The sequence below is a fragment of the Suricata suricatta genome, chromosome 16, assembly GCF_006229205.1.
Source record: "Suricata suricatta isolate VVHF042 chromosome 16, meerkat_22Aug2017_6uvM2_HiC, whole genome shotgun sequence".
NCBI classification, from domain to species: Eukaryota; Metazoa; Chordata; class Mammalia; order Carnivora; family Herpestidae; genus Suricata; species Suricata suricatta.
Genome location: NC_043715.1, coordinates 34590317 through 34618214, shown reverse-complemented (window position 1 = coordinate 34618214; position 27898 = coordinate 34590317). Strand labels below are relative to the sequence as shown.

The window sequence follows — 27898 nt, the reverse complement described above, 5'->3', positions numbered from 1 at the left end:
CTGAGTAATGGAAAACAAGCAAAGTGAATAGGAGAGAGAGAAAAAGATAATACAAAATGAGAATAGACTCAGGGAACTCAGCAACAACCATCAAATGAACTAACATTTCCATTTCAGGGATCCAAAAGGAGAAGAGAGAGAATAGGGGGCAAAAATTTTATTTGAATAAATAATAGCTGAAAACTTCCTAAATGTGGGGGAAGGAAACATATCCAGACTCAGCAAGTGTAGAAATCTCCCAAAAAACAAACCCAAAGAGGCCACACCATGACACATAATATTAAAATGGCAAAAAGTAGTTATGGCGGGAGAATTTTAAAAGCAGAACAAGAAAAAGAAAAAGTTACAGAGGAAACCCCAGAAATCTATCAGCTGATTTTTCAACAGAAACTCTGCAGGCCGCAGGGAATGGCATGATATATTCAAAGTACTGAATGGCAAACTCTTCAGCCAAGAATACTCCATGCAATAAGACTACCATTCAGAATAGAAGAAAAGATAGAGTTTCTCAAAGTTGAGGAATTCATGACCATTACATTAGCCCCACAAGAAATCTTAAAGGGGACTCTTTGAGTGGAAAGGACAACATAAGTAAAAGCAAGATAAGCAGGAAGCACAAAAGCAGAAAAGTAGAGAACTACAAAAACAACCATTAAACAAGGAATAAAATGGCAACTAAGTACATAACTATCAATAATTACTTTGAACATAAGTGGACTAGACACTCCAATCAAAAGACATAGGGTGACAGAATAGACAAAATATAAGACCCATCATTATGCTGCTTACAAGAGACTTAAAGACTCATGCAGACTGAAAGTGAAGGACGGAGAAGCATTTATGAAACATATGAAAGTGAAAAGAAAGCCCGAGTAGCAATACTTAATATTGAGCAAAATAGACTTTAAAGCAAAGACTGTAAATAAGATACAGGAAGGTGTCATATAATCATAAAGGAGACAATCCAACAAGGTAATATAATAATTATAAATATTTGTGTTCCCTGGGGCACCTGGGTGGCTCAGTTGGTTAAGAATCTAACTTCGGCTCAGGTCATCATCTCACGGTCTATGGGTTCGAGCCCTGCATCGGGCTCTGTGCTGACAGCTCAGAGCCTGGAGCCTGCTTCGGATTCTGTGTCTCCCTCTCTCTCTGACCCTCCCCTGCTCACACGGTCTCTGTCTCTCAAAAATAAATAAAAAGCATTAAAAACATTAAAAAAATATTTATGCTCCCAAGGTAGGGGTACCCAAATACACAAAATAGTTAACGACATAAAAAGACTAATTGATAGTAATAAAATAGTAATATGGGAATTTAACACTCCATTTACATTAGGAAGATCATCCAAACAGAAAATCAACAAGGAAATAGTGGCTTTGAATGACACATAGGACCAGATGGATTTAGGAGATATATTCAGAACACTCCATTGTAAAACAGCAGAATACATATTATTTTCACAAGGATCATTCTCCAAAATAAATCACATGTTCGGCCACAAACAAGTCTCAACAAATTGAAACAGACAGAAGTCATACCACACATCTTTTCTGATCCACAACACTATGAAATTAGAAATCAACCACAAGAAAAAATATGGAAAGAGCATAAATACATGCAGGTTAAACAACATGCTACTAAATAAATAAATGAGTCAACCAAAAGTTCAAAGAGGAAATCAAAATATATATAGAGACAAATGGAAATGAAAACACAGTGTCCTCAAATCTTTGGGATGCAGCAAAGGTTTTCCAAGAGTAAAATTTATAGCAATATGAGTCTACCTCAAGAGCAAGAAAAATCTCAAATATACAACCTTGACTTACACTTAACAGAGCCAGGAAAAGAAAAACAAAAAAACCCAAAACCAGTAGAAGAAAGGATGTAATAAAGATCAGACCAGAAAAAAACAAAATAGAAACTAAAACATCAACAGAACATACAAATGAAATCAGGAGTTGGTTCCTTCTAAAGATCAGTAAAATTGAACCATTAGTCAGGCTCATCAAGAAAAAAAGCAGTGGGTGGCAGGGGGTGTGGATGGACTCAAACAAAATCATTAGTAAAACAGGAGAAATACCAACACCACAGAAATACAAGAGAATATTATGAATAATTATATACCAACAAAGTGAACATACAAAAAGAATAGGATAAATTCCTAGAAACCTACTACCTCCTAAAAATGAATGAAGAAGAAATAGAAAATGTCAACAGATTGACGATGAAAATGAATCAGTGTTCAAAAAAACCCTAACAAACAAAAGTCTAGAACCAGATGGCTTTCACAGATGAATTCTACCAAACATTTAAAGAAGAGATAATATCTACTTCTCTGAAATGACTAAAAAATAAAAAGGAAACCCTTTCAAAATTCAATCTATGTGGCAAACATTATCCTGTTACCAAAGCCAAGTAAAGACACACTAATAATGAGAAATATAGGCCAATATTCCTGATGAACACAGATGCAAAAATCTCAATGAAATACAAGCAAACTGAGTCAGAAATACATGAAAAAAAATCATTCCACTGTGACCAAGTGGGATTTATTCCTAGGTTGCAAATATGGTTCAATATCTGCAAATCAGTCAACATGATATCTTATATTAATAAAAGAAAGAAGAACCATATGATCATTTCAGTAGCCATAGAAAAAGCATTTGACTAAGTACAACATCCATTCAAGATAAAAACTCTAAACAAGGTGGGTTTAGAAGGAACATACTTGCACATAATAAAGGCCATTCATGAGAAACCCACAGCTAGTTATCCTTCTCAATGAGGAAAAAGTAAGAGTTTTTCCTCTACGGTCAGGAACAAGACAGGGATGCCCACTCTCACCACTATTATTCAACATAGTACTGAAAATCACAGCCACAGCAATCAAACAACAAAAAGAAATAAAAAGCATCCAAATTGGCAAGGAAGAAGGAAAGCTTTCAGTATTTGCAGATGACATACTATATATGTATAGAAAACACAAAACCTCCACCAAAACACTGCCAGAACTGAAACACAAATTCAGTAAAGTTGCAGGATACAAAATCTACACACAGAAATCTGTTGCATTTCTATGTAACAATAATGAAGCAACAGAAAAAGAAATGAATGAATCTATCCCATTTACAACTGCACCAAAAATACCTAAGATACCTAGGAATAAACCTGTGAAAGTGAAAGACCTGTACTGTGAAAGCTACACAACATTCATGAAAGACACAGAAGGTAACACAAAGAAATAGAAAGACATTCTATGCTATGGATTGGAAGAACAAATACTGTTAAAATGTCTATACTACTCAGAACAATCTATACATTTAATGCAATCCCTATCAAAATAGCGACAGCATTTTTCACAGAGCTAGAGCAAACAATTCTAAAATTTGTATGGAAACACAAAAGACCCTGAATAGACAAGGCAACCTTGAAAATGAAAAGCAAAACTGGAGGCATCACAATTCTAGACTTATATTACAAAGCTGTGATAATCAAAAGTCTTGTACTGGCACAAAAAACAGACACATAGGTCAGCAGAATAGACGAGAAAACACAGAAATGAACCCACAACTATATGGTCAATTAATTTTAACAACACAGGAAAGAATGAATATCCAAGTCTCTTCAACAAATGAGGTTAGGAAAACTGGGCAGCAACCTGCAAAAGAATGAACTGGACCATTTCCTTAACACCATACACAATAAATTCAAATTAAAGACCTAAATGTGAAACCTGAAACTATAAAAATCCTAGAGATAATTTCTTTGACATCAGCCATACAAAATTCTTTCTAGATATGTTCCCTGAGTCAAGGGAAACAATAGCAAAAGTAAACTATTGGGACTTCATCAAAATCAAAAGTTTCTACACAGAGAAGGCAACAATCAACAAAACTAAAAGGCAACTTGCCTATGAAATGGGAGAAGATATTTGCAAATGACATTATCTGTTAAAGGGTTAGTATCCAAAATGTACAAAGAACTCAATACTCAAAAAATAAATAATCCAATTAAAAAATGACAAAAGATATGAATACACATATTTCCAACAACATACACATGAAAAGCTGCTCCACATCACTGATTATCAGGGAAATACAAATCAAAGCTACAATGAGATACCACCCCAAACCTGTCAGAATGTCAAAAATCAACAACACAAGAAACAACAGGTGTAGGTGAAGAAGTGGGAAAAGGGGGACCCTCTTGCACTGTTGGTGGGAATGTAAGCCAGTGCATCCTGGGAAAACACTATGGAAGTTCTTCAAAAAGTGAAAAATAGAACTACCCTATGATCTAGCAATTGCACTACCAGGTATTTACCCAAAGTATATATAAATATTAATTTAAAGGGATACATATATCCCCATGTTTATAGCAGCATTATCTACAATAGTAAATTATGGGAACAGCCTAAAGGTCTACCAACTGATGAATAGATAAAGAAGATGTGGTATGGATATGCAATAGAATATTATCCATAAAAAAGAACAGACTCTTGCCATTTGAAACAACATGGGTGGAGATAGAGAATATTATGTTAAGCGAAATAAGTCAGTCAGAGAAAGACAAGTACCATATGATTTCACTCATATATAGCATTTTAGAAACAGCAAAAAAGGGGGGAAAAGGAGAAAAATATAAACCAAGAAACAGACTGTTAAGTATACAGAACAAACTGATAGTCACCAGAAGGGCGCTGGCTGAGGGAGTGGGTTAAGATGATGGGGAGGAAGGAGGGCACTTGCTGTGATGAGCACCGGGTGATGTATGGAATCGCTGAATCACTGTATTGTACACCTAAAACTAATATTACACTGTATGTTAACTAACTGGAATTTAAATAAAAACTTAAAATGAGTGAGAGAACCACGGGTCAATATTCTCTGATGAACACAGATGCAGAAATTCTCAACAAAACATTAGCAAACTGAATCCAAGAACATATTTACAAAATATCACCGACACAACCAAGTGTGATTTTTTTCTTGGATGCAAGGGGCATTCAATATTGACAGATCAAAGTGATATATCACATTAACAAGAGAAAGGATAAAAACTATATGATCATTTCAACGGATGTGGAAAAAGCAATTGACAAGCTACAACATTTATTCATGATAAAAACCCTCAACGACGTAGGTTTAGAGGGAACATACCTTAACATAATAAAGGCCATACATGAAAAACCCACAGCTAACATCATACTATGGTAAAAAACTGAGAGCTTTTTCCCTAAGTTCAGGAACAAGACAAGTTGTTCCCCACTTTTATTAACATAGCAATAGAAGTCCTAGCCACGGCAATCAGACCACGAATATGAATAAAAGGCATCCAAAACAGTAGGAAAGAAGTAAAACTTTCTCTACTTGCAGATGACATGATACTATATAGAGGGGAAAAAAAAAAAACCTAGACTAGAAAAAAACTACTAGAATTGATAAATCAATTCAGTAAGGTCAAAGAATACAAAATTAATACACAAAAATCTGTTGCATGTCTCTATAGTAATAATGGAACAGCAGAAAGATAAATTAGGAAATTAGGAAAACAATCCAAATTACAATTGCACCAAAAATAAAATACCTAGGCATAAACTTAACCAAGGACCTGTACTCTGAAAACTATAAAACATGATGAAAGAAATTCAAGTCCATACTATCCAAAGTAACCTATGCATTTCAGGCAATCACTATCAAAAATACCAACAGCATTTTTCACAGAAGCACTGGCAAAAATGTGGAGAAAAAGAAACCATTTGACTGCTGCTGGGAATGCAACAGGTGTAGCCACTATGGAGGACTATGGAGGGTCCCCAAAAAAAAAAGAACTACCCAAAATCACACTAATGGGTACTTACCCAAAGAATACAGAACCACTAAAGAGATCAACACCCCTATATTTGTTGAGGAATTATTTATAATGGTGAAATTATGGAAGCAGCCAGTATGCCCATTGATAGATGAATGGATAAAGATGTGGTAATTATATAATAGAATACTATTCAGTCTTAAAAAAGAATGAAATCTTGCCTATCGCAAAAACAGGGATGAAACAAATAAGCCAATCAGAGAAAGATAAACAGATCATTTCAGTCACATGTGGAATCTAAGAAATAAACCAAAGAAAAAAGGAAAGAAAACAGGATAAATTAAACAATCCTGACGCTTAAATATAAAAAATAAACAGAGGGAAGGTGGGAGGGGGATGGGTAAAATAGGTAAAAAGGGATTACATTTTTACATATATATATTTTTTTAATGTTTATTTTTGAGAGAGAGAGAGAGAGAGAGACACACACACAGAACATGAGTGGGGGAGGGGCAGAGAGAGTGGAAGACAGAATCTGAAGCAGGCTCCAGGCTTTGCATGAACCGCAAGAACATGACCTGAACCGAAGTAGAATGCTTTAACCCATTAAGCCATACAGGCACCCTGATTACAATGATCTTGATGAGCTCTGAGTATAGAATTGTCCAATCATTATAATGTACACTTGAAATTAATAAAACATTGTATGTTAATTATAGTTGACTTAAAAAATATATGAGAATGAGATCTTAATTATACATCTTTCCCTTTATCCTTGACTTTGTAATTCTATTCCTTCTCTTAGAGAACTTTATCAAGTCCTAAAATGTTTTCACATCTGAAGCAATTTTAATGGTCATTATATCATACATCTATGAAGAAATGTATGTCTACAAATTGATATACAAATTAAAATTGGTATTTAAGTAGGTTTTATTTATATATCAAAGTATTAAGAGAGATCTCTTTGCAGTTGAATTATTTCAACTATTAGTGTACAATTGATGAAAACACATATTGCATAGTTTGATAATTTATTAAAGAAAATGTAAAATTTTATTAGAAATGCATATTTTGAAGAGTTGACCAGAGCCTTAAAATACATTATTTATCCTTATAATAACATGACATTCCTAGAATGAGACAGGAATCAGCATAAAGTCTATTCCTACTCTTCATCTTTACAGATATAAATGCTAAGAAATCTTGTTCTTATATTTTTAAAAAATCTCCCCTAAGATGATTCTTAGTTATTTAGGCATGATAAATATATTAAGATTATATATTTTTAAAATATTAGAAACTTTAGAAATAGATATTGAAATAGTTATAGATTAAAAATATCTTGCCTGTGGGTCAGAAGAGAGAAATGAGGGGAAGGCTGAGAAAGAAGTAAGACTGGCCAAGAGTTGATAAATAAGTATTGCTGCCTGACAGGTATATTATAAGCAAATTAATTGTCTCATTCTCTGTAACTTACATACTTTTAAATTTTTCCATCATAAAAGTAAAAACCAAATTAGGACTGATTTAATTCATTCTATTTATAGAAAACGTTCACCATATAATCCAATCAGCAAAGCCAGTTCTTACTGCAAACAAATGTCATTTTCCATCAGAGTTTGACTTCAGTTTCTCAATACAAATATATGTGAGGGTGTCTGGTTGGCTCAGTCATTTAAGCATCTGACTCTGGTTCAGGTCATGATCTCACAGTTTGCAAGTTTGAGCCCCTGTCCGGTGAGCTGCAGCCAGAGTCAGGAGAGCATAAGCCCCATGTTGGGTGAGCCCTGCTTCCCTTTCCCTCTCTCCTTCTCTCTCGCTGTCTGCCCCTCTTGGGATTCTCCCCCTCTCTGTCCTTCGCTCACTTGTGCCCTCACTCTCAAAAAAAACCAAAAAAATCTGTTAATGTGTCTTTCAAGGAACATTATTTAAAAAGCTGAGAAAAGCATAGAATAGATATTGTAAGACTGATTATTAGAAGCAGTCAAAATTAAAATAATAGTTCTTATAAAATTGACCCATTTTTATAAAATAGGTAATAAAAACAAGACAGTAAAGCAACATGCTACTTTTCAATTAACACAGCAATGCAATATAGCTAAAATAAGTTATAATACAGGAAATATGATAAAAGACGTTAGTTCTTCATTAAATGTGCGTGAATATTGACCTCTGGTGTCTGGGTTTTGGAATAATTAAATAAAAGTAGAGTATAAAAATTAAAAAATAGAGCATAAAAATGAGAAATAACACTATTTCTTCTCATTTGTTTAGACAGGAGAAATTCTTTCTATGACTTTAATAATGAGAAAGGTATATACTGTAAAAAATTATCTGGCTCAGGAGGCAGCATGTAAATTTAATTTTTGTTAATAAGAGAAAGAAAATAATAAACATTCCAAAAAGACTTGACTTAAAACGAAATTTTCTTGATATGATTTGATACAATAGGTTTCAGCTACATGATAGAAAAATGCATAGCAAATATGAAGGAAATTATATAAAAGTTTTACCCAGAGATTTGGTAGTCCAAGAGAGCATTCCAGTCACATTTTATAAAACAATCACTGTCATCATCCAAAACTACACTGGGATGAAAGTATCTTCCTTCCAGTTACTGCTGTATCCTAGGGGCAGAGTACTAAGAAAAGCTGAACGGTCTGCTTTGAGGAATTCAGTATTTATTATGGATACTTTTTGCTTTGCTCTCCCCCGGCTCTCTCTCAACAGTAACAGATTTTTGACAATAGCCATGGAATGGAAGAGGCAAAGTCATTAAAACAAAAACTGCCATTACCCCCACAACCCTATTCTACCACATCTGAATTCAGAACATCTATCTCACTGTGGATCAACATGTTCCCTTTCCCAGGCAAGCTTCATCTTAAGAGACAGAGGTATCACGAAACAGAAACACTGGAAATAGTTTAGTATAGCTATGTTTGGTGCCCTGTGGGTTTTTACTCTCCAGGAAATGCATCAACATCCCACTAACAGCAATGGACAGATAATCTAAGGGGAAAATCAACAAGGAAACAGTGGCTTTGAATGGACTAAACAGATACATTCAGAACATTTCATCCTAAAGCAACAGAATACACATTCTTTTCGAATGCACATGGAACACTCTCCAGAATAGATCACATACTGGGATACAAATCAGCCCTCAACAAGTACAAAAAGATCAAAACCATACCTTGCATATTTTCAGATCACAACAATATGAAATTCGAAATCAACCACAAGAAATAATTTGGAAAGACCATAAATATTTGAAGGTTAAAGAACATCCTACTAAAGAATGTAAAGAGGAAATTAAAAAGTACATGGAAGCTAATGAAAATGAAAACAAGATAGCCCAAAACCTCTGCAGCAAAGGTAGTCATAAGAGGGAAGTATGTAGCAATCCAGGCATTCCTAAAAAAGGAAGAAAGGTCTCAAATACAAAACCTATCACTACACCTTAAAGGGCTGGGGGGGAAAAACAGCAGAGAAAGCCCCAAACCAGCAGAAGATGGGAAATAATAAAGATTGGAGCAGAAATCAATGACATCAAAATTAAAAAAAAAAACCCAAACAGATCCATGAAACCAGGAGCTAATTCTTTGAAAAAATTAACAAAATTGATAAACAACTAGCCAAAATGATCAAAAAGAAAAACAAAAGGACCTAAATAAATAAAATCATGAATGAAAGAGGAGAGGTCACAGCCAACACTGCAGAAATACAAACAATAAGAAGGGAATATTATGAGCAATTATATACCAATATACTGGGGATTCTGGAAGAAATGAACAAATTCCTAGAAACAAATAAACTCCCAAACTGAAATAGGAAGAAAGAGAAAAACTGAACAGACCCATTATAACTGGTAAAGAAACTGAATCAGTAATCAATAATCTCCCAACAAACAAGAGTCCATGGCCATATGGCTTTCCAGGGGAATTCTACCAAACATTTAAAGAAGAGTTCATACCTATTCTTTTTAAGATGTACCAAAAAATAGAAATGGAAGAAAAACTTCCAAACTCATTCTACAAGGTTGGGATTACCTTGATTACAAAAACAGAAATAGACCCCACTAAAAAGGAGAACTCCAGACCAATTTCCCTGATGAACATGGATGCAAAATTTCTCAGTAAGATAATAGCCAACTGGATCCAACAATACATTAAAAGAATTATTCACCATGATCAAGTAGGATTTATTCCTGGGATGCAGGGCTGGTTCAATATCCACAAATCAATCAATGTGATATATCAGAGAAATAGGATAAGAAAATGGTAAGAACCACATTATCCTCTCAGTAGATGCAGAGAAAGCATCTGACAAAAGACAGCATTCTTTCTTGATTAAAAATACTGAAGAAAGTAGGGATGGAGGATCATACCTCGAGATCATAAAAGCCATAAACGAAAGACCCAACACTAATATCATCCTCAGTGGGGATGCTTTCCCCCTAAAGTCAGGAACACAAAAAGGATGTCCACTCTCACTGCTCTCATTCAACATAGCGTTGGAAGTCTTAGCCTCAGCAACCAGACAACAAAAAGAAATAAAAGAGATCCAAATGATACGGAATAAGTCATACTTTCATTCTTCACAGATGTCATGATACTCTATTTGGAAAATCAAGAAGATTCTACCAAAAAAGCTGCTAGAACTGGTCCATGAATTCGGCAAAGTTGTAGGATATAAAATCAATGCATAGAAATCAGTTGTATATCTATACACCAATAATGAAACAACAGAAAAAGAAATCAAGGAATCGATCCCATTTACAATTGTACCAAAATCCATAAAATACCCAGAAATAAATCTAACCAAAGAGGTAAAAAAATCTATACACTGAAAACTATGGAAAACTTACGAAGGAAATTGAAGAAGACATAAAAAAGTGGAAAAACATTCTATGCTTTTGGAATGGAGGAACAAATACTGTTAAAATATTGATTGCCCTCAAAGCAATCTATACATTCAATGCAATCCCTATCAAAATACAACAAGCATTATTCACAGAGCTAGAACACATAATCCTAACATTTGTATGGAACCAGAAAAGACCCCGAATAGTCAAATTAATATTTAAAAAGAAAACTAAAGCTGGAGGCATTATAATCCCAAACTTTAAGATGTATCACAAAGCTGTAATCATCAAGACAGTATGGTACTGGTACAAAAACAGACACATAAACCAAAGGAACAGAATAGAGAACCCAGAAATGGATGCATAAATGTATGGCCAACTAATTTTGGACAAAGCAGGAAAGAGTATCCAATGGAAAAAAGACAGGGTCTCCAGCAAATGGTGTTGGGAAAACTGGACAGCGACTTGTAAAAGAATGAAACTGGACCACTTTCTTACACCATACATAAAAATAAACTCAAAATGGTTGAAAGATCTAAAAGTGACCCAGGAAGACATCAAAATCTTACAGGAAAAAACAACCTCTTTGATCTCAGCCACAGCAACTTCTTACTTGACATGTCTCAGGAGGCAAGGGAAACAAAAGCAGAAATGTATTACTGGGACCTCAGGAAGATAAAAAGCTTCTGCAGGCCAAAGGAAACATTCAGCAAAACTGAAAGGCCACCAATGGAATGGAGAGAAGATATTGGCAAATGACATATCAGATAAAGAGTTACTCTCCAAAATCTATAAAGAACTTATCACACTCAATACCTAAAAACAAATAATCCAGTGAAGAAATGGGCAGAAGACATGAACAGTTATTTTCCAAACAAGACATCCAGATGGCTAACAAACACATGAAAAGATGCTCAATATCAGTCATCATCAGGGAAATACAAATCAAAACCACAATGAGATACCATGTCACACCTTCAAGAATGGCTAAAATTAACAACTCCGGCAACAATAGATTTTGGTGAGGATGTGGAAAAAGGGGAACCCTTTTGCACTGCTGGTGGGAATGCAAACTGGTACAGCCATTCTGGAAAACAGTGTGGAGGCCCTTCAAAAACTTAAAAATAGAACTACCGAATGACCCAGCAATTGCATTACTAGGTATTTATCCAAAGGATACAGGAGTGCTATTTTGAAGGGGCACATGCATGCCAGTATTTATAGCAGCACTACTGACAATAGCCAGAGCATGGAAAGAGCCCAAATGTTCACTGAATGATGAATAAAGAAGATGTAATATGTATATACACATGTAACATACATTATATGTACCTATAATGTAACATTATATATTTATATGTCATGTATACAGGATACTATATATATACACATATGTGTGTGCACATATGTGTATAGATATATCTATATATATAACAGAATATTACTCAGCGAGCACAAAGAATGAAATTTTGCCATTTGCAACAACATGGATGGAATTAGAGTGTATTATGCTAAGTGAAATAAGTCAATGAAAGACAAATATATGAGTTCACTCATATGTGGAATTTAATATACAAAAGAGATGAACATAAGGGAAGGGAACCAAAAATAACATAAAAACCAAGAGGGAGAAAAAACCATCAGAGACTCTTAAATAAGAGAACAAACTGAGGGCTGCTGGACGGTTGTGGGTTGGGGGACGTGCTAACTGGGCAAGAGGCACTGAGGACACGTGCTGGGTTGAGCACTGGGTGTTACATGCAAGTGATGTATCACTAAATTCTACTCCTGAAATCACTACACTATATGTTAACTAATTTGCATGGAAGTTAAAAATAATAATAACAAAAGAAAAAAGAAAAAAAACATCTTACATCAGACACTTAGATTGCCAACTAATACCTCAAACTAAGCAGTATAATTAATCACCAGGGAATTGTGGGTCATTTGACCCCTGAAAAGGTCTCTGAAAATCAAGCCCCAATCTTGATTTCGGCTTGAGTCATGATCCTAGGGTCATAAGACTGAGCCCTATATGGGGCTCCATGCTGAACACGGAGCCTGCTTAAGATTTTCTCTCTCTCTCTCTCTCTCTCTCTCTCTCTCTCTCTCTCTCTCCCCTTCTCCCCTGCTTTCTCTCTTTTAAAAAGTTCCTAGTGGGACTCCAGAAAATAAAATTAGGGATCCTTAAGCAACATGCCATTTAAATAATCACATCATACTCAATTTTGTCATCTTGCTAAGGTTTTCACTATTTCTGTGGCTCAATTTTGAAAGGACAAAGGTTTAGATGAGAAATGATGGGAAAATAAATAAATCTGTCTCCAATAAGAAAGTTTCTTTCGGAAAAGAGGAAAGTTAGAAAACTGTTGTCCTATTTCTAAGGAAATACCAATAGTAAACAAATTTCTCAAGTTCTAATAGATTCCATTCAACAACGTTCCAAATATAAATGGTGCATAGGTGAGATTTGAGTATTTTCATATCTGAAAACATGAATCATTTCAAGCTACCTTTTATTGTTAAGATTATGAATACTAATTCTAATTACAAAGTTAAAAGCTGCCTTCATGATCATTTGGTTCCTTTGTGTCTTTAACTCTCATTTTTTCAAACAATAGACTTGTAATATATCATTATTTCATTACCGACAATTATTTGCAATATTTTTTGTAATGCATCAGCAGGCCAACAAAAGGAGCAGCAGTAAAAATGAAGGGGATTAAATAAATCAGTAATTGGTATAAAGTAAGAAAAGATTACATAGAAAAATAGGTATTTATACCTCTTGGATTGAGACTAGCTAACTTTATTTAAATAGAAGATATGTAAATTTTTTCTGGCATTGGAGGAAAATCACTCATCTAAGTAACAGTTAAAAATGGCTGTTTTCAGTGCCACCAATATTCATTCAAAATTCTTATGCAATCACTTGTGAAGTAAACAGAGTATGGCAAAGTATTTATCTATCATGTATCTACCTTAATATCCTCAAGTATGCAACTTGGGCCTGACCCAGAAATGTGTTTGAACTCAGTACAGGAGTCACAGAATTTGAACTGACCAATATTATATTTGGCTTTGATTAATTACAAGTACAGATTTCTTCACTTCAATACTAAATATTCTGAATGCTTCTGCAACATCAGTTTCAAACTCCCTTTTATAGAAAATGCTCATTAGTCATAACCTCACATCATTGCAAAAGCCTAACACTTAATGGCTAGGTGTTATTTTTAAGTAATGTGACACATGATTATGTTATTTCAAGTCATTATAAAGTAGGGTTGAGACACAAACCAACGCCTCACCTTTGACCATTTAACATAGTTCAATTAGCTCTGGCATCTCAGTAGATTCAGCATCCTTCCTGTCCCTGTTAGGTAGCCCTACTGTACCAAGGAAAAGGGATTCTTCTGCCTATTACCACTGCCTTCTTAGACTGATCATGTGTACCTTTACTTCAGCCAAATCGGGAATTCAAGTTTTACTTGTAGGCAATCTCTTATTTCTATGCCTGCCCTGGACCAGGTTATAGATGTGGGTCACGATCCTTTCCAGCAAAATCCTATGGGAGCATTTAGCACTCTATTTAAAGATCATTGCAAATTTCCCATAAAATTAAGGTGCTGGCAAAATTTTAATTAAATTTAAGATAATCATGGGTCTGCTGTGCCCATAAAGCACAATATTTAAGTTGCAAAAAGTAGGTTAGATTTCTTGATAAATAGGATTGGGCTTCTAATCAGAGTCACATGAAAAGTCCAAATTGTTGGTGCTGATGGTTTTTTCACTTATGCACCTGTACATATGTCTGTTGTTGTAAAAGTGGTATGGCCTAAATGTATCTTTCTTATTTTACTAACACATTAATGCTTGCTCTCATAGGGACATACTCAGCTTTCTGTTATCTGAATCATGGTATCACCGGGCTATTGTTATTCTAAAATGCTACTGACAGGAATTTTTTTCTGCCAAGTCATATAATTTCATTCTCTAAACTCGAATTACGATATCTTGGATACAATGAGAATAAATAAATAAATGAGAAATATCATAAAATACCAGGATATACTATATGACTCCAGTATACTAATGTATGCCATAGTATAATGCCTAAAAATTAAAAGTGAATAAAAGTGAAAAGTGAATTCTCTAGGCAGAATAGGTTTTAAAAGCTATCATTTTTTTAGGAAGCAACAGAGGAATAAAACCTAATGCAGAATTCAGAACAAGTAAATAAGCTATGATACTAGCACATGATACTCTAAATAGTTTTCTTTTAAAGTAGAAAATCCATAAAGATATATATTATCAGTTTTACTTTCTGAATTAACAACAGCCATTTAAAAATTTTCAATTTCTAAAGATCAAATGACATATTAAAGGTATTCCAAGTATTTCTTTGACTAAAGTGGAAGTTACCATGAAACAAAGCAGGCCAGAAGTCACCATCATGTTCTCAATCACATGTATGCCTCTATTTTCTTATGTATTTTTAAGTTTTTCTTTAAGTATTCTCTAAACCTACAGGGGGCTCAAACTCACAACCCTAGAATCGCACACTTTTTGACTGAGCCAGCCAGGTACCCCCCACATGTATGCCTTTAAAGAGAGGAAATGAAAAGACAACTTCCTAAGTAGTCCCAGCCCAAGGCAAATAAGCAGGACTTGCCATGGTAGGAGTGGCCTGTGCCTTTGGCCAACCCCACCCATACTCTGTTCCCCCTAGACAGGGCCACAATAGGCCAAAGATCTCCATCCAACTGGTCTCTGGAGCAGGGCTCCCTTCAAACTTACTCAAAGTTTGGCGGGAACAAGCAGGTTTCTCATTCAAGATTCATAGTAAGGTCACTCACTATCCCTAGCATCAAAATACCCATATTCCTTACTGAAAACCTTCAGAAAAAGTGACAGGAAATGTAAGTTTCTTCTTCTCATAATACCTTAAATTTTGACAATTTACTTATCTATGAGCTCAGGAATCACATTTCAAAAGGTACATATAAAAATATACAACTTTTCCAAACACAGAAAGGAAATCCAAACAGATTTTCAAAAGAATGGCATGCAAGGATAGTGATGAAATCCTAGCATACAAGTCAGTCAAGGATAAAGTATATATGGAAACGTTTCCAGAGCTCAGAGAAGGAGTGTTTACATTCTCAGGCAATTATTGATTGTTCAATGAACAAATAAAAGGAAGAAGGAAGAGGCTTATCAGTAAAAGGCTCAGAGATAAAATGACTAAGGTGGAGAATCCAATCAAGAATGCAGGAATGGTTCAAATTAAATCTTGCCTAAGAAACATCTGATGAACCAACATTTGAAAGGGACCCTGTGAAGTTTGCATCTCCAATTTCCAGAACGATAAATGGATTAGGCTGCCTCTACAAAGAGAGCAGTTACAGCTCAAATCCCAAACTGTCTGAGAAAAGCTTGTATGTTGACCAAATGCCCTTTAAAAAATCTTTAAGAGCAAAGATTTCCAATGAGCTAGAGTTTTCCCTAATGGTTAAAGCAATCAGTTTACATAGACACACAGTTCCTGGAGCAACAATAAGTACAATTAATTACATGGTTATAATCATGTTTACTCACCCTCCCAATAATATCTGTGGCTGGCTGGATTCATTTGTGATACCAAATACATCAGGAATTAAATCACCATTAAAGCTGAAAAGAAAACATTAAAAACATTAAGCAGCTATTTCATAAAATTCTCATATTCTAGCTCTAAAAGGATAATAACCTTTGAGGGGGGGATGGGAGATATCACAATGCTCATCAGTTTCTGCTATAGTCAGTAACATGTCAGCAAAAGTGTCGGACATGTGTCATTTCCAGGCCAAAGTGTTTATTACTTATTACTGGACTTCCAGCCCTCTTTAAGCTGGTAGCAGCAATGAGAAGAACATGTATTTCAGATGGTCCAGCTCCGCAGATGATGGAGCCTCTGATATACCCTGAGTGATGGCACAGAGCACAGCCTACCACTGACCCACAGTGGACAGACACATGGTATAAGAAATAAAGTTTGTTGTTAAATTTTAGGGTTGTCTGTAGTTTCTGCATAACCTAGCCTATTTCTGAATGGTAAGAAAACAGTACTTGTTTCAGAGTCATGACCCAACCCGTTTAGTTATATGGGCTGAGGAGAAATAACCACAAAAGTTAATTTCCAGCTGGTATAAAAATTCATACTGGCCACTGAATATTGCAACTATAAATGAAATCAAGCTGAGGGCCTTTACAATAATTAATCCATAGACTTATAGTTCAGACTTCTAGTGGCCACTGACCTATTGGTATATAACTATTATTTTAACAACTATATGAATGGCAGCAATGGAAACAAGAATGTGGCTGTACATTGCTTTGGCTCCCAAAATGATCTCTGTATCATTACCAAAAATCCTGACAGGAATTTGGATTATATTTATCCCGGCACATGAGACTATTTTGAGGAATAAATAACACTAAGGAAGAGCTTTAAAAAAAGGTAAGTTGGGGCATCTGGGTGGCACAGTTGATTGATGTCCAACTGTGGCTCAGGTCGTAGTCTTGTGGTCTCTGAGTTTGAGACTTGTGTCAGGCTCTGTGCTGACAGTACAGAGCCTGGAGCCTGCTTTAGATTCTGTTTCTCCCTCTCACTGAACCTCCCCACTCATGCTCTCTCCCTCAAAAATAAATAAACATTAAAATTTTTTAAATAAATTAAAAAGAATAAGTTTCTCCTTAGTATAGACATCTGTCTAAATTTCTGGGAAAAATCTATACCCTTTATATCTGTCGATCAAACACTAATAGTTTTACCCTGAAACAGTTACCTTAATTCTTTGAGTAAGGACATGGCTAGAATAAACACAGATTCATAATGAACATATTCAAAGCTACTGAAGCAAAAATAAAAACACAAATTTCTTCCTCTTTCCAAAATACTGAATTTCATTTTTCTCTCTCCTCCATCATGACAAATAAATATCATTTAATCAAGTACCAGCCTCTATCACCTTCAAAGAGAGAATGAATTTAGTGTCGATGCCACTTAGCAAAATAGTCTCTTATTTGAGAAATTTATGTTTTTAAGTTTAAAATCATTCAAAGAGTAGCAAGCATATACTTACTCCATAATTAGTGGTTCATCTTGAAAAGTCCTATTGAGTACAGTCATATTGTTAGGATCTGTATAGAAAAAAAAGTTATATGTTAGGTGGTTTCTAGTATTTTTTCAAAAATTTTTTAAATGTTATTTATTTTGAGACAGAGCATGAGCAGGGGAGGGGCAGAGAGAGAGAGAGGGAGACAATGAATCTGAAACAGAATGCAGTCTCCAGGATTTGAGCTGTTAGCACAGAGCCCAACACGGGGCTCAAACCCATGAGCTGGGGAACATGATCTGAGCTGAAGTCAGATGCTGAACTGTCTGAGCCACTATTATTTTTCATATCTACACTTGGGGTAAAATATCTGTATTCTTTCAACATTCATCTCTAATTAATTCCAACTATTACCATTAACAAGACACTATAAATCTAACTTAAACAGACATCCAAGTTGGTAAAGACAAAATCCTGGGGTTCATTCTTTTTTTAAAAGTTTATTTATTTTGAGAGAGAGGGAACGCGTGGAGCAGGTGCAGAGAGAGAACCACAAACAGGCACTGCGACGTCGGCATGGTGAGTCACCCAGGCATCACTGGGTTCATCCTATAGTTAAGACCATTAACAATAACTTTTATTGGAGGCTTCAATCTAAAAATCTCCAGGTGATTCTTCTTTAAATACAAGTTAGCACTAGAGCAGTTGGCAATATGCACAAAACTACTTGACTCTAAAATGTCCGTGCTTACATACACGAAGTGCTTTTTACATGGTACTATTTCTTCAGATATTTCCTGACTGAATGACTGTGAAGTACTGAAATGTTACAGAAAACACAACTGCATCCCTTCCACCCCACCTAGAAAACTGGCTCCATGAAAAAATCGTCTATTTAGTTATATAATTAATTGGCTTTTCAGGTAAGTTTTGAAGGTTTGGGGGTAGATATGGTAGACTAACTCTGAATATCGACTCCAACCTTTTTGTGCTTTTCTGTACTGGGGGGATTAGAAGCCAAAATAGCATTTTTCACGTATCTTTGCATCTGAGATTCTGAATAAGATGTAAGCCTTGACAATCAGATACACTCGGATTTTGGGAAGCTAGGAGGTCAGTGAAGGCTGTGCTTCTGCCATTCCCACCTCAGGGTCGGATCACTGAATTTGTGAGTTTATCAAGAGGCAGGGTACAGAGCAACTATTTGGCTGGTGAGGGTCACAGCAGACAGTGTCAGTCTAGTAGCTATTGTGCAATTGGCCACGTTCTGATAGTAAAAAGCCTTCCTTGAAAGGCTTTGGGGATTGTTCCTGAAAGGTCAGCCTGGAAGCTGTTCTTTAGCCATCCCAATAATTCCATAGACCATAAAAACCTTTGAATGACCGTCTCTCTTCCTTAAGCTAGCAAGAGCAAAGTTTGTTCAACCCCAGACTAGTCCTGGGTTGAGAAAGAAAAATAAAAAAATTGACTTTACAATTACTGACTTTTTTTTTTAAGTTTAAATGTTTATCTATTCCTGAGAGCCAGAGAGAGAGAGAGACAGAGACAGAGAGAGAGAGAGAGACAGAGAGACAGAGAGACAGAGAGACGGAGGTAGACGGTGAAGGGCAGAGAAAGGAGGGCAGAGAATCAGATGCAGGCCCGTGTTGACAGTAGTGAGCCCGAGGTGGGGCTCAAACTCACAACTGAGAGACCATGACCTCAGCTGAAGTCGGACACTCAATCAACTGAGCCACCAGGCACCTCTACAATTACTGACTCTTAAGAACTGCATTACTGAACTGATTTCAGAACAATATTGTTACATTTACCTAAGAATAACAGGCACATTCTTCCTTTAATACCCAATGACACATATTAAGAACTCTTAAAACAAATTCACCTAATGTTTGATTTTGTCCCCAGAAGATAACAGCTCCCAATTCACTGCTGGCATGATTTTTGGGAAGATATGTTAGAAGGACATCCATTTGTGAATCTCCATCATAATCCCCCGGGACTACACTTGTTACCAATGCACTGTGATTTCTAAAAGAAACACACATTTTAAGGTATCAAGTCAGTCTATAATAGAAATAGGACATCATCTCTATATTTGTACTACACACAAATATTTTCAATGCAAAATTTAAAATTTCACAATTTCATTCTCTTCTTTAATATATTATTATCCTTCATGTATGTAAGCCTCCTTGGTCTACAAAATAATTCAGGATGAAGGTAGAGCTATCTTAAATAACAAGACAAATCTAAATTATTTCAAAAGAAAGCACAGTTAAAAGAAAGCAAGAACGGTTTTACATTCATGCACTATTTAATATAGTCCTTTGACTTAATTTTTTTGTCAAGGACACCAGTGCATTTGGCTGGTTTATAAGAAATGGAGGGTTCTTAATCAATTGTTAAAGAACTGTCATTTATCAGTTAAAAGGTATTATTTGTAAAATATTTAATTTTGGATTTTAATGCAGATTTGAAATTTACAGTGAAAATTATGTAATCATTTTAATTCTGAAAGATATTCAATATTCACAATGAAAAATAAGTTCCTTTTACTAAAGTTGGCAATACACTATCAAAACATGTATACCTAATATTGTTATTAATATTGAAATAATTCTGCAATTATTTATATTAACCATGAAAACTTAAAAGATGTCTTGTCATAATGCAGTTTAAATGGCCCAACCAAAAAAATAGGCCTTGTGTTCAATTTAGATTTAATTCCATTTAGAGCAAATAGCAAACCAGCAAGTTTTCAAATACATAATTGCTTTGTAAATGGCATCAAGATTCTAAAAATATATATAACAGGATTTATTTTAGATGAAAATGATAAAAATACTGAAAAGGTAAAGTAGGGTGGAGAAAAAAATATTATAGATTTATTATGATGCATCTACCAACTATTTCCTACACATGACATCAATGCTTAATAGCTATTAACTGGTAAGTCTCCAAACCTGAAATAGGTATTGTCATTCTCACTGAAAAGACTAAGAAACAGGTTTGGAGCAATTAAGTAGCTAAAAGCTAGTAGCGAACTAGCTAGTAGCTAGTTAAATGTAACAGCTGAAATTCAAATAGTGTCAGCCTCTAAAAATGATTTTCATTATGATAAAATCATTTTGGTAATGCCAGTTTCCTCAAATAATTCCAATAATACTTTAACTTTTCCATGAAAAATACCTGGTTTTTAAAAATGATGATATAACACCCATACATGCTACTATTAGATACAGTAGCAAACTATAATTGTGGCGGCCTCTTCTTGTGCATTTGTGTACATATATATACACAGTAACACATACTGCACATACTTGGCAGTAATACCTGTCTACATATATTCATGATTTGGGGCAAAAAGTATCCTGGAATAGGCAGAAATATATTACAAAGGATTAGATGGAAACGTAACCTAATCAGGTTTTATTGCCACAAATACACATCTTCTTTGTGACTGTAAAAAATACGAAGTAAAATATTTAAAGATAAGAGATCAACACATGTGTGTATCTTTTCTTCTCTCAAAGAATCCACAAAAATCATGTGGAATGAACTAAGCCTCAAAAACAAAAAGATCACCAAGGGAGATGGGGATAACGGACTTCTGCCGGCAAGGGAAGTGTAAGCTGGAGTGTCTGAGGATAAAGGCTTAAGAAGGAAAGCTTCTCTCAGAACACCTGAAGGCTCAGAGTTTGCAGTCATCAGAAACTGTGAAAGACAAGAGTGATGCAGAAGGCTGAAAACAGGTTTAATGGAAAGTCTGTATTGTGGAAGATGGTCCCTTCTCCAACTCTCTCAGCAAGACAAGGACCAAACAGTTTATTACCAGGCATTAGAGAGTTAAATTACAACAGAGGGTAAGGTTTTAGCCTTAAACTAAGAACAGGGGGCTAAGGGGAAGTCTACAGAAGGAACAGTTTGACCCTTCTCCCAGCTCTACCCTATTCCTGGGCTGCTAGTCAGCCAGAAACATAACCACAGTACAGGAGACAAGAGATACGTTCCACCAGGCAAAGATTTCCCAATTAGCTCTTTATTGCCTTACTCAAATATGATACCCCTGCTTTTTGAAGAAAAGTATGAATACAAAAAGCAATAAAGAATCTGAACAAAACAGAGATAATAAGATGAACACAAAAATGTCAAAATTACACTTGAAGACATAAGAAAGTATGTCCATAAAACAAAAAGGAACAGTGTGTTTATTTTATTTTATTTAAAATTCTTTTTCCTTAACTTTTATTTATTTTTTGAGAGAGAGAAACACACATGAGCAGGGAAGGGGCAGAGAGAGACACATAGAATCGGAAACAGTGACCAGGCTCTGAGCTGTCAGCGCGAAGCCTGACACAGGGCTTGAACCCAGGAACCATGAGATCATGATCTGGGCTGAGATCAGATGCTGAACCAACCTGACCCACTCAGGCGCCCCATAGGGTGTTAAGAAAAAGATAATAAGAGAACAAAGAAAACTTCTTAGAGATAAAAAATATGACAGCTAACATAAAAAATTCAACAGAAGGCTTAAAATAAAATTGAGAAAACTTCCTGAAAAGGGAAACAAAATGAAATGACAAAAACACAGATAAAATAAAGGAATAAAGGGTAGACCCAGCAGTTCAATAACAAATTAATAAAAATTCCTGAAAGAGAGAATAAAAAAATTACTAAAGAAATAAGAACATTTCCAAAAGCCCCCAAGGAGAGAAGCTTCCAGTTTGAAGGAACTCACTTAATACCCAGGGTAATAAAGAAAAAATAATCTATATCAAGATACGACATCATGAAATCCCAAAACAAAAGGGATAGAGACCCTAACAGCTTCCAAAGTTAAAAATAAACCAAGTCACATTAGAAGGATTAGAAAAAAGAAAAGCATTGGATTTTAAAATAGCAACCCACAAAGCTAGACTACAGGCCAGTGAAATTATTAAGAGTAAAAAAGTCGGGGGACATTAAAGGACCTAAGATACAGTCTATCTCAGGAATCTCCTGAATGATGCGTTCCAGGGAAGTAAAGGAAGAAGCTAAGAATAAAACAGCAAAGAACCCAAGAAAGAGGTATCCAACAAAGAACAGCAAAGGGAAAGCCTCCAAATACTAACCTTGCAGAAGGCTTAAGAATGAACTCTGGTAGACGTGTACAGGGTCAAAGGGGAAAAAACAAAAATGTACACTAGGTATTTAGCCAATATGATGCAACATCTACCAAGAAATCAAGGATATGTACACAGAAAACTATGCAATTGATTTTTCTTAAGTTTGTTTATTTTGAGAGAGAGAGAGAAAGAAGGAGTATGACTGTGCACGTGAGCCAGAGAGGGGCAGAGAGAAAGGGAGAGAGAGAAGCCTAAGCAGGCTCCTGCAGTCAGCATAGAGCCCAATTCAGGGCTCCATCCCACAGACAGTGAGATCATCGGCTGAGCCAAAATCAAGTGTCAGAGGCTTGACCCACTGAGACACCCAGGCGCCTCTCCAATTGACTTTCTTTAAAAAGCAACCATTGGGGCACCTGGGTGGCTCAGTTGGATAAGCGTCCGACTTCGACTTGGGTCAGGATCTCACAGTTAGTGGGTTTCAGGCCCGCATCGGGTTCTGTGCTGACAGCTTGGAGCCTAAAGCCTGCTTCAGATTCTGTGTCTCCCTCTCTCTCTCTCTACACCTTCCCTGCTTGCTCACTCTATGTCTCTCAAAAATAAATAAACATTAAAAAAAATTTTTTTTAATGAAATACTGCATGCTTCTTGGTTCTGAAGTGCACAGAATCTACATGGTCAAAATGTAAACAATGTTTACTGATTTAGCTAAAAATATGATATAATGATAATTGAGATGATGGAGATAATTTAAAGATGGTAAACCCTCATCTATGCTAACAAAAATCCAAGAGACGAAGATAATTACTGAAGAAATTACAGTGTAAAAGCTTATTTTAAAATATGGAAATAAGCACTAGAAAAAAAATAGCTGAAGTTTTAAAAAGTGGTTGCATCTGAGAAAAGCATAAGGGAAAAGGGGAAGAAAAAAGTGAAGGAGAGTTATTTATACTTTGAAAAATATTCCTTTTATTTTTTTGAGAGAAAGAGAAATAGGGGACAGGGAACAAGAGAGAGAATCCCATGTAGGCTTGTGCTGTCGGCACTGATCCCAAAGTGGGGCTTGAACCCATGAACCTTTGAGATGATGACCTGAGCCAAAACCAAGAATCGGACGCTTAACTGACTGAGCCACCCAGAAGCCCCATATACTTTGAAAATATTCTAAATAAGTAAAATAAAAACAAATTTCTAAATTTTAATAGTATATAAAGCAACACTGCATCAAGAAAAATGAAATGAATTGGGATTTTTTTTTTAACTGAGTGGAACTTTAGTCCTTTGTAGTTCAAACATTTCTTTCCAAGACAAATCATTTGTAAGCAGGTCATTTCTAATGTATCTTTCTGTTCTCTCCACGCACCAAGCATGCTGATATCCAGTACCTAGGAAAATTTGCCAAGGGGGATAAATTCTTGTTTGTCCATTTAAAACTTTCCTTTCAATGTTCTAACTTAGGGCCAATGTTTTTTAAAGCGTTAAGTCTGAGTTTAACCATTGTAGACTCCGAGCAGTTATTAGCCCACAAAGAAACTTAAATATTTTTTTAAAACCATTTCCCAAGTAACCTCGGATTTTTCTATAAACCAATTTATCCTGCACGTGATTAAAGAAGTAAATCAACCTAAAATACTGTTTTTTAAACCTCTCCTTTAAACAACGACCTATGATGATTCTCCACTTCTCACGGGATGGAGTTCAAACTCTTCCTGACATTTATGAAGGTTTCTAGTCTGCCCTAATCTCATCTCATCTTCTTGGCCCATAACTCTCCAAAGTAATGCCATCCACTTATGTTGGGTAAATCTTTCCACCTCCTCGTCACAGTATGCTACTGCCATCTTGTTATCCCTGTGTCCCCAAACTTGAAAGCCCTCACCTAAATTTTACTGAAGGTCATTGAAATTTGGTAACTTTCTGGAAGTTTCCACCTTAGTATCCACTAACTCATTTCTTTTCCCTTGAACCATCCAGCAATCAATCCTTGCTTCTTGATGTTTCAAAACTGTGCTGGCTCAATACTGAAGAAGGTCACAGAGTTTCAAGCAATGCCAGTCATACCAAAGAAAGAACTATTATTTGAACATTTAAAAAAATTCTGCTTGATTTAAGTTCCTTCAAAATAAACTTAAAAAACTCATCACCTACCAGTCAATAAACAAAAAGAAATTAGAACACTTCTTCCACAGTGCAAATGAAGCCCCCCTCTCACCCTCAATACATAGTTGACCTGAAAGCCTGTGCTCCCATGGGCAACTCAGGATGAGGGACAAGCTCCAAGGCATTCAAGAAGGGGCACTATATTGCTAGAGAATGAAGCGTGTTTATGCAGGAACAGATGTGATCTACACACATTTATTTATTTCTTTAAAAAAATAAATGACTTTTAAACTTTGGTATAATCACTATTTTTCCTAACAAATTACTCGCTACTCATACCGCGTAACTAGTCGTTTTGTGTCAACACAGCCAAGTGAAATTGACTTCAAAGACAATCCAACTAGCTATTGCATATCAATCATTACGGTAATGATTGTTTTTATAGGAAAAGATACATTTGTACTTACTTCAAGGATACTTTTACTTTGGGTTTAAAATAGGGTGCGTTCTGGTCTGCCAAAAAGACGATTAAATCATTTCCTAAAAGAAGCGAATATATGATATTAGAGAAAAGTTTCTAGGTAACACCTCCAAACAGTGGTTACAAAAAACTTTCTGGGTGCTGTTCTTAACAAAAACACTTTTATTTTACTCTATTTCCTCTGCTCTTTCCAGGTGAGTCCTACTTGTCTAATGGAATGGGGATACCTAATAGTATATCACAAATTCGGTATTTAAAAAGTGGCAGAGAAATAGGAAGAATGAACAGTTGGTCAAAACAAACTGAAACCAATGGATTTTGCCAGGAATTATATCAGTTGGCTTTAAAAAACCATGTAAGGAACGTGTCTTTTAACTATAGCATATGTTACGCCTTGTTTCCCTTATAAGCTGTTTAGTTTATTATGCAGATGCATTGCACCAAGGACACAGGATCTCTTACCATAGGCATTTGACTAGCAACAAGAACATGATTACATACTCAAGAAAAAAAGATGAATCTTCTAAGACCCTCCTCTTGTGGCTCCTATGGAACTATTCCCTAGGTTGGTGCATCCTTGGAACTCACTGGATGCATTCATGAAAACTCATTGGAACAGACTTTTGAAATTGTTTAATTAAGCCCAAGCCATCTTTAAAGTTAAGAGGAGAGTCTCTGTATCCAGTTTGGATAGGGGTTTGGCAGTGTGACCCTTTCTTGCAATAAATACGTAATCACACAAGGACAGGAAAAATATACAGGGTCCTCAGGGGGGCTCTGGTATCCTGGCAAGAGCCCAAGAAACCTAGGCCAAGATCTTGCTAGTTAATTTCTATATAAACCCGCTTCCCCTCCTTCCTTCATGGCCTTGACCCATCCAGTTTTGTAGGTACTCAAAAAGAATGCTAAGACCCTCTAATACACACTGTCAGCATCAAGATTTACAATAAAGTTTGTTTAGTGATGTTTAGTTAAAGCAAAGAACTCCTAAGAACCTCAAGTTGACAAGGAAAGCAGAGATTTGGAAGATAAGGGTGATGACCAAAGCGAGGAAAAGAGCAGGTGCATATAAAAGACTAGACAGCTCATGAGGGAGAAGAAACTGCAGTTTGAGAATCTTTTCCCAAGGAGACACTGAGTTTATCAGTGATCCCTGCAAAATGCTTGTGTGAGCTTTGGAGTGTTTAGGGCATTGGGGAGTGGGGAGTAGTTTCAAAGAAAGCTGGAACTTCGGGAAAGGGAGGGGGCAAGTGAATAATAAGGTAAATGAGGTAGGTGAAAGTCCCCTATGAGAAGACACTGTCAACTTGCATCTTTTTCAGTTATCAAAGGGGAAGGAGGATTGAAGAAGTAAAGCAGGAAGGAATGAAAGGATTTGGGAAGGGAACGCAGAGGCAAGCTACAAAGACTCCTGGGAATCAGGAAGGACTTTGGAAGGCAGGTGATTTCATGGGGAGGAGGGGGTATGTGGGTGAAGGCCTAAGGCTTCTTAAGGGAAAAAATGGGGTGTTTCCAGGACTTATGTGGGTAAATAAAACTGTGGATTGGTGAGGCCAGGACAAGAGGCTGGAAAAGATGGAGAGATCGGGCAAGCTGCAAAGGATACTGGAGATAAAGAGAGAGACAGGGTTGGGAGAAAGGGCTGGGAAATGCAGGAGGATCGGCCACCCGGGCTAAGGGTGTGGGGTACACCGGGAGGGGCACAGGGACAGCGGACAGAGGGAGGGCCGGGCAAGCACTGACTTTCCCGCAGCACGAAGAGGTCCGTCTGCTTGTCGGAGTTGAGGTCTCCGAAGGCCGCCAGGGTGCCCCAGGCCTCGGCCCCAAAGAGCTCGGCCGTGACGTTGTGCAGCGCCCGCGCCGGGACCGGCCCGACTCCTAGCAGTGCGAGCCCCCCAAGCAGCGGCGCCAGCAGCGCCCAGGAGCTCGGCAGCCGGCCCGCCGCCGCCATGGCAGCCCCTCGGCCCCCGCAGGCCGGCCCAGTGCCGCGCTTGACGGCAGCCGGAAAGCACCGTGCTGCCGACGGAGGGAGAAAGAGCACAGTCTCGCCGCCCGTACGGGCCGTCACCGGCTCCCCTCTCAGTTTCCTTTAGAGGTACTCTTCTGACGCTCGGGAGGTCGTGAAACTGGGTAGAAAATCGCTCTTGCGCTCACTTCCGGCCGGCGCGCCTCCCGACAGTGTCGCGCTGGGGGGCGGGGCCGGCCGGGTGGAGCTGACAGTCGGCCCTGGGGGCGGTGGCAAAGTCGGCGGCTTGAGAGAGATGGTGGGGGCGGCGGGGCTCATGGCTGAAGGGAACTGGAAGGTGTTGGAGCGAAGAGCCCGGGCCAAGCGCTCAGGTTTGGCTGGCTGGGGCGTCATACCCTCCCCCGCGCCAGGGTGGTGCCCCCCCTCGAGCGCCTAGGGCGGGAGGCCGGTGGGGGTCCTGGAGTT

At 36.8% G+C, this 27898-nt stretch overlaps 2 protein-coding genes across 7 annotated transcripts in view; one reads left to right on the top strand and one right to left on the bottom strand.

Annotated features, from left to right (window-relative positions):
• Positions 1-27603, bottom strand: part of ITFG1 (integrin alpha FG-GAP repeat containing 1) — a 270698-nt gene extending 243095 nt beyond the window's left edge. Inside the window, exons 1-5 of one of the 2 annotated variants that reach the window (XM_029924964.1) lie at positions 27211-27603; positions 25454-25526; positions 19667-19812; positions 17812-17869; positions 16286-16360 (exon numbers count right to left, since the gene is read on the bottom strand). In XM_029924964.1, coding sequence (XP_029780824.1) covers positions 16286-16360; positions 17812-17869; positions 19667-19812; positions 25454-25526; positions 27211-27418 — 560 coding nt within the window. In that variant the 5' untranslated portion in view covers positions 27419-27603. The remainder of the gene's footprint in view (positions 1-16285; positions 16361-17811; positions 17870-19666; positions 19813-25453; positions 25527-27210) is intronic. The other variant, XM_029924963.1, reaches the window with a different exon arrangement.
• Positions 27604-27701: 98 nt separating this feature from the next.
• PHKB (phosphorylase kinase regulatory subunit beta) overlaps positions 27702-27898 on the top strand; it is a 219041-nt gene continuing 218844 nt past the window's right edge. For 4 of the 5 annotated variants that reach the window (XR_003903728.1, XM_029925046.1, XM_029925043.1 and 1 more), the window contains exon 1: positions 27702-27804. Coding sequence is in view for 3 of the 5 variants with exons in the window: in XM_029925046.1 (XP_029780906.1) it covers positions 27729-27804 (76 nt within the window). In the remaining 2 variants the exon portion in view is untranslated. The remainder of the gene's footprint in view (positions 27805-27898) is intronic. The other variant, XM_029925044.1, reaches the window with a different exon arrangement.